The sequence below is a fragment of the Magnolia sinica genome, chromosome 3, assembly GCF_029962835.1.
Source record: "Magnolia sinica isolate HGM2019 chromosome 3, MsV1, whole genome shotgun sequence".
NCBI lineage: Eukaryota > Viridiplantae > Streptophyta > Magnoliopsida > Magnoliales > Magnoliaceae > Magnolia > Magnolia sinica.
Genome location: NC_080575.1, coordinates 9685185 through 9693472, shown reverse-complemented (window position 1 = coordinate 9693472; position 8288 = coordinate 9685185). Strand labels below are relative to the sequence as shown.

The 8288-nt window shown below is 41.7% G+C and overlaps 1 protein-coding gene across 2 annotated transcripts in view; it reads right to left on the bottom strand.

Annotated features, from left to right (window-relative positions):
• Positions 1 to 540: 540 nt before the first annotated feature.
• Positions 541 to 8288, bottom strand: part of LOC131239473 (truncated transcription factor CAULIFLOWER D-like) — a 33561-nt gene continuing 25813 nt past the window's right edge. For both annotated transcript variants that reach the window (XM_058237191.1, XM_058237192.1), the window contains 2 exons: positions 1587 to 1638; positions 541 to 821 (listed from right to left, as the gene is read on the bottom strand). In XM_058237191.1, the coding sequence (XP_058093174.1) occupies positions 778 to 821; positions 1587 to 1638 (96 nt within the window). In that variant the 3' untranslated portion in view covers positions 541 to 777. The remainder of the gene's footprint in view (positions 822 to 1586; positions 1639 to 8288) is intronic.

Genomic DNA, 8288 nt, shown 5'->3' with positions numbered 1-8288 from the left:
TACTTGAACCCATGACTTCAATGTTGAAACTTTTGTGACCCTATCACTAAAGCCATGTGTTGAATTTATGTGGGCACTTAAAGTTGAATTTAGGTACTGTGGTATATGTGAGGAGCTTGAAGTTATACTTTGGTACATAGCACATAATATGCATTAACACATTTAACATATTGAGTAGTCGGACGAATCGACATTGTTAGCACATTTAGAGTGATTGAAGATGGATGACGGCATATGGCACATCTTACACATTGGTGCATGTGGAGTATTGCTTTACACATGTAAAGCACAAGATAAGATGCATGGTGGTATACATGACACTTAGCACGTCTACGTGCAAGAGAAGAGAGTGGTGACAATTGTGACACATTAGCACACGTGGAATGCTTTACACATATAAGGCATAAGAGAAGATGGACGGTGGTAGATGTACTCTAATGGCACCTACGAGATATAACTGAAGATGGACAATGGCTCATTTAACACATTGGCAGAAACTTCATACAAGGCACTCCAAGATAAACAATCCTACATTTGGACTTAACCCTAAAAATGCTGTTTTCATTTATTAAGAGAAAATGCCTTTCTTAAAAATAGAGATTTTACTAGATAAGTGCTAAAACAGAAAGTCTTACCTTACAGTAACTTTTATTGGATTAGGTAAGAATTGGAAAATGCCCCCTTAAATCTACTTTCAAATATTTACATGCATCAAGCAATAACCTTTTTCAAGGGTTTTAAGCTACTACTGCAACGAAATTCATTGAAGAGTCTCTCTCATATGTAATTTGGAACATGATCGACCGTTGATTTGGTCAGCCCTGCATTTGAACATCACAAAACTTACAGTTATATAGGAAGAATCTCTAAGTAAGGTGCCGTGATTAGGGATGGAATACTGGGCATAAACTTAAAATGTAAGCTCATTTATTAATTGGGCCAGGCTTGAAGCCCAAATGGGCCCATTTGGAATTCCAAGGGCAATTTTATCATATAACATACGCCTTATGAACGGCTGAGATCTTGCACAAAGTCAGTGCCCGAGCCCAGGCACCCAGTTTTGTCATATATCATGCATGATGGGGCACACGTAATGAACAGTCCAGATCTTGCACAAAATACGTAATGAACAGCCCAGATCTTGCACAAAGTGGGCTGGCCTCAGGGGCATAATGAAGCCCGGGTTCGGGCCTGTTTGTTTTGGACCTTATCGGGTCCACAGGGCCTTGGATTTGCTCTGCACTTAGACCTCACCCCCCAACCCCATGGATGTCAAATAATCGGATATATCGAAAATGAGAGACTGTCCATATATTTATGGAATCCTGACCGCCCATGTAGCTTCCAACAGCAGAACTTTCTCCATGGAGGGGTGGCTGGCTCTAGGAAGTTTTTTAAATGGTGGACATTCAGTCAACACTGTTTTCCTGTGGTGTGGTCCACCTGAGATTTGAATCTTCTTCATTTTTGGGCTCATGCCTTAAAATGAGCTGGAAAAATGGATGGAAGGCGTGGATAAAATAGATACATCATAGTGGGGCCCACAGAGGTTTAGTATGGTTTAGTAGATTGTACTCGAAACGTACCGTTGGTATGTCCTTGTGCTGAGCTGCTTGAACTTGTGTTGACCTCATGCAGCTAAACCTCGTAACAATGAAAGTAGGAGTCATTGATGGGAAATTAATAGGTTTTGCTAGTCACACACGCGAGTATAAAATATCCACCGTACATGTTCTCCACATGCCGACTTGGTTTGTGCTTCGAGCATCTAGGCCGTACATCAGGTGTAACATACCGTGTACATTCTCTGGCCACTGAAAACAGGCTGTTCCACCCGTTGGGTGGGCCACTATGCTAGAAATAATTGGACAGCTTACAAAATAGAGAAGTTGGCGTAATGAGGGACGTGATGAGGTTGATCACCCTTTTTCTTAAGGGATAATTACTCTGAATGCAGGGAGCTCTCTAGACTCCTCGTTTAGTTTTCTCAGATACGCGTGAAAAAAAAGTGAGAATAATTCCTAATAAAATTAAAATAACTTAATTGATGATAAAAAATAAAATTACAACTCATTAAAAAAGGAACTTAAGACTGAGTTTTATACATAGACTCCAACTCAAACACCTTAGAAATGTGATTTACTATAAATAATAAACTTACTAATTATAGACAACTTGTATTCTTACCGGACTTCATGATTTTCGGCGAAAAATAGTAAGTGTCTAATTCAGCCTAACTACATTATTCTCATGATTTTCCTAAGTCCTAATTTTCATGTTAATTGTGGCTTTTACAACTCAAAGGATCAAAAGTTATACTCAAATTAAAACTTATTAATTATAGTAAAAATGAAACTAAATAGAACTTTTGACTATCAATACGATGAAATATTGCAAATCGGAGATGAGCAACCCCACGTAGCGGGGTTGGTTGGCTTAAGTAGGTTCTCCTATCCCAAAATCATGTATAATATATGTCGAAAAACTCATCGCGATTTGTGAGATACAAATGATTTAAGGTTATGACATTTTGGATATTTTTTGCCTTCGATCGGGCCTTCTCTGGCCCATCTTTGCCAAGAAAGTGTCTGCGACCCGCCATACATCAAAAGTTCTTTATTATGTTGTCCATCGACACGGTGGATGGTTGGACATAATTTTAGAGTAAAATCGAAGATCACGATCAAGGACTGTAACATCTTGGATTTTCACTGTTTTAGATTTTCAAAAATTCTTAATTTTTTGATGTAATTAACTTATATTATCACTTACTGACCATTAGCACTCAATGTTAGTTTATACATGGGTGATACCAGTAAAGAACCGCGTAAGTCCATTTAATCAACCGTAGGAAGCCAACGAATCCGCTCGATCACTTGAACATCAAGTTCAACCCCATGATTTACTCATGTAGGGCCCAAATCTAACCGACCCATCGCTAACTAATCAAGACAATCATAACTAAATTAAAGATCTAACCGAAGCCGAGTCAGATAAGCCCCGGATCTTGACTAATAGACCAAATCAACCCCGTTACTCTTTTAGCCTAAAACCGACAGTTTAGAGTAAACATGACCAAATCTCCACTTTCATTACTTATAGATAGGCCACACTATGAACATAGTTAATCCAAACCCTAATCATTGCTCACGAGAAATCTCAATACCTAATTTATTTCAGAAATGTCCCGATTTTCTGAACAAGCTCTAGACAGCTCGTTGTTGGGCCACTAGTTCCAAAACTATAAAATAATGTTTGTCTTAATGGGTTTGACGTCTACCGCGGGAGTTAGAGTTGGGTATTATCTAGAATCGCTCAACTTGAGTCAAAGGACGAGTGCATGAGAAGTGCAAATACCCTAAAGGAAGAGGCTGAAACTTAAGTGAATTAGGTCGTCCACTCTTATGCAAAGTTGAGGATTTCGGACCGTCGGTCTACGACCAAACTTCACATGTAGAGTAAGGATATTTTCCTACTCATATCCGTATAGCCGCGGCCCCGATCGACCATCGGTGACCGTTGAACAGACTTCTAATCATATCTATCAATCGACACATCCAAATGGCGAGCTGAACATGTCTATACGTAGATCATCATTAGGGCTAACTATCCTATGGTCTATATCAATATGTACACCTTGTAGTGGGCCCTAGAGACTAGAAAAACCCTTTTATAGGGCTAGTATAGTAAAAACCCAACCCTTGAGGCCATTTGCACCAAATCTGGCATTATAAAAAGGCCTCATTTGGGCACCCCCTCTCCCCATACGAATTTGCCCTAGAGCAAGGGAAAAAAAAGGAGAAAGGGAGAAGAAAAAGAGGAGAAAGGAGAAGAGAAAGAGTTTGGGGTGTGAGTGTCGGTGCACATTCACCCTATCATCCTCTCTCTAGTCGCCTCACCGTAACCGGAGCAGTCGTCGGAGCTCTCTCGGCAATGATTGAGGGTAAGTGTTGAATTTCACTTGTAATCTAGGGTTCAATAGTTATTTGTCCCTAATCTCACAAGCTTGTATACTTGTTTAGGTCTTTCAACGATTTTCTCAAAACTCTAACCCTAGGAGCGCCATGAGTTGGGGAAAACATCACAAGGTGCAGACTATTATTCTTAGGTGGCTTAGCACCAATTTTATTATAAGTTAATGATTATAAATGTTAGGATGATGTGCTTGAGTAATCTAGAGAGGACTTAGCCAAGACCCTACACGATAGACCCCCTAGATTCCATGAAATAAATGAGTGTTGTTTATTTGTTCTTCAACGTGATTGGGTTTGATTTTGGTGTGGTATGTTCATCTCATGTATGATTTTACTAAATTCCATGACATGATTGAGTATTGTTATTTACTCTTCAACATGATTATGTTTGATTTGATATTGTATGTTCATCTCATATGCGATCCTAGCATAACCTTTCTTGTGGCATGCATGATTGTATTAATCTTTGTTGTATGTTTGTCATATGAATGATGTATAACTCTTGTTCGCTTCGCTAACTCCACACAACACACATAGACATTCATTTTGTTATATTGTTAGTAATTGCATTTATAGAAAAATTCGAATTTCTATGTTTGAAGTATGAGTGCATAACATCTCTTGTGTAGATGATGAATCCTGATTTGTTGAAGTGCTATTAAATACCATCAAATCCCTAGGTTGGTCAGGAAACTTGTAACATCTTGGATTTTCACTGTTTTGGATTTCCAAAAATCCTTGAATTTTTTTAATTAACTTATATTATCATTTACTAACCGTTAACACTCAACGTTAGCATATACACGAGTGGTCTAGTCTGGTCACGATCAGACCATGTGCAGGCCATCAAGTTAGATGATCGGTTTGTACTCGGCGACAGCTTGTGTAGGCCGTGCAGCAGCCGAGGAAGGTCAGAAAAATCTAAAAATTTGGAAAAGCATAAATCTCACCGGGTTTGTGGTCCATCGTGGACTACGGACCTAGTGGACATCCAAAAATAAACTATTCAGGCCATCCCAACGGCACTTGCCAAATGCAACCTACCAATGCCAGAATTGGAATCTGCACTGGTAAATAAAACTGAGATTTCAGGCATTTTAACTATCGAATTTCTTCCAAATTTATAGTAAAGGTTTAATGTATTTGTCTACGCCCGCCCACAAAATCTGGGTCCTGATCATGGCACGGTGACCGTTGATCGCGAATCGGACCCGTGCGACCAAACCCCATATCCGATCATCCCTAAATTTTGCATGACCCTTCATCGGGCCATGGAGCACCTATCCTATAAGTTTCATAGCCAGAGGGCCACCAGAACTGCCCCATCAATTAGAATGGACCCCAGAGGGTCATTTAGAGACCGGAATCATATGATCAAACCCCATATCCGTCAATCCATTTGTTTCCAAACTTTGCATGACCCATCATTAGGCCATGAGTCACCTACCCACCAAATTTGGTGGCCAAGGGGGGTGCTAGGGCAGCCCCAACGCCAATAGGGAGTCCTGAGGGCCATTGTGGGCATTTTAGGAAACTTGGAGCCAATGGGCCCAATTCTAGAAAATAAACCCTAGCTCTCTCCTTCATAACCTCCACCATTCTCTCCCTCATAACCTCCACCATTCTCCAACAACTAGGTTCTCTCCCTCATAACCTCCACCATTCTCCAACAACCAAGTTCTCTCTCTCATAACCTCCACCATTCTCTAACAACCAAGCTCTCTCCCTCATAACTCCCACTATTCTCCAACAACAAAGCTCTCTCTCTCTCTCTCTCATAAATTTCACCATTCTCCAACAACCAAGGAGAGTAAAGAGAGAAAGAGAGAGTGAGGGAGAGCAAGGTGGACCCTAGATCGAGGCGGGGCCCAAGGAAATCAAACCCCACAACTCCCTACCTCTTCTCCAAGAAGAAACCCTCATCCACGACCGCCTTTTCATTCCGTTGATTGTCTAGGTAAGATCCATCACCCATTTTTCTTGAAACCCTTATGATGAGAGGGAATTTACATTGAAATCTAACATACAAATGTTTGCTTTAGGGATTTCAGCCGATGGACCCCGAAATCCGCATTCCTAGGTCATTTTTCAACTCTCCAACGATCCATAGGTGCGGACTATTATCCTTAGGTGGTCTAGCACCAACTATACTATGAGTCTAATGATTTTGATTGCTTGAATGATGTATTTGAAAATTGTAGAGAAAACCTAGGAATTGTATGTTTAGTTTGAAATTGCACAGAATGGTATGTTTGTTTAGTTCTCACATGATGTTGTTCTTGCTTCTCACATGATTTGCTACAATGGTTGAATATATGTCTATGTCTTGCTTGATTCCTCATATGATGTGCCCTATAACATGTATGATTCATTGATTCTGGTGCATTTTGGTTCTAAGGGATGTAGGAAGTGCTTAACTTCCTCACCAACCCACACACACATACACCTTGTTCGTGATATTGTTAGCTTTGCTTGTTAGGAGAAATTGGAATTGTATGTTGAGAAAAATGAGAACATGATGTTGTTTATGCTAGTTGATACATTGATAGTTGTCATGTTATGGATCATCATCCAAACCTTTGGGTTGGTCAGGAATATGAGGAAGTGAAGGTGGTCTCGTTGGTAGGACTATCCTGAGGCTAAACCTATTGATTTGGGCGAGGGCGTGCGGTGACAGTAGTTAGACTACATGGGTCGCTTGTACCTGATGTCGTCTGTCACATGCTTGCCTGACTCGTGTGGTCTAACCTATTTACTGACCAACCTTGATTGTTAACCTTGTTTGCTCACATATGTATGGAACCTGGAATACCCTACAACCATTGTAGCCCATTGATAATCAAATTGAAACTGGTCCACCGCCTCTTGAGCAGGGCATGGTGGAATGGGACACTGTGTCCGAGCTGTCGGTTTACGCTGGGGTGCAGCGCCTCCCCGTAGTGACCGCGAGCGATCCCTTTCTCTCGGCACTCCCCATGTGGTTAAAGTCGGGGATGGGGAACTCGACGGGATCAAGGACCGCGGGGTCTCGGCCTCACACTTTGGGGGGCCTTGGCCTCGCCACCAGCTCAGGGCATTGATACGTGGGGTGTATCAGATTTCTCAACCTTCTGAATGAATGGACTTAACTAAGAACTCGGCTAACATGACCATATTGCATCGCACTAGTTAGTATAGCGACTTGACAGTCGAGGTCGCTCTGAGGAAGTGTTGGTCATGCGCGATCGTTAGATAGAGTCGCTCGAGGGAGAGTTGTGGCGAGAGCATACATCATATCATACGTCATGCATGCGCATTAATAAGATTAGATAGGTGTTTATGATTGATTATTTTTCATTAAATTCATATTATAACTGATGCTTGTTACGACTTAAGACTAATAACACCCACTGAATTGATCACTCACTCCCACTCTGGGACGGTGTTTTAAAACACCAACCAGACTCTTCCATATAAGCAGGTGATTCAGAGTATGAGGAGCCTGGCAATGCGAGTCTCGAGGATGAGGACGAGCTGTCCCACTTCCAGCTGATGGATGGTTTTCCATCGACATAGTAGGCGGATTTGAATCGCTGAGTAGTGGACTCAGTGCTATTCTTTTGGGCATATCATTTTTTTGAGATTTTGATGGGCAACGCCTTGTGCGACCCATCCATATTCTTTTGGACTTGTATATGTATTTGAACTTCTTTCATTTCAGTAGATCAGTTGTGATTACGTTTCATGTTCCAAGAAATTCCATGCTGCGCATTTAAACCCGATTAAACGTAAATTAGTAAAAATTAGCATAAGTGACACCAGGGAACTTGGGAGTCGAGTTTATGCACGACCTCGATTTTCAGGGCATTACAAAACCGAGGTGAGACAAGGTGGTCTCGTTGGTAGGACTAATCTGAAGTTAGACAAGTGGATTTGGGCGGATACGAATGGGCGACAGTAGTCGAACTACATGGGTCATTTGTACCCGATGTCTTCTGTCATGCACTCTCCTGGACTCACACGGTCTAGTCCACTTACTGACCAACCATGTATGTTAACCATGTCTACTCACGCCTGTATGGAACCTGGAAAACCCTTCAACCACTGAAGTCAATTGATAACCATCTTAAACCTATCCACTGACTTGAGAGCCGGGTATAGTGGAATGGGACACTGTGTCCGATCTGTCAGCCTACGCTGGGGTGACGAGCCTCCTCGTAGTGACCGCGAGCAATCCCTCCTCTTAGCACTCCTCATGTGCTTGAATCGGAGATAGGGAACCTGATGGGATTAAGGATCGCGGGGTCCTGGCCTCGCGCATTAAGAGGCCTTAGC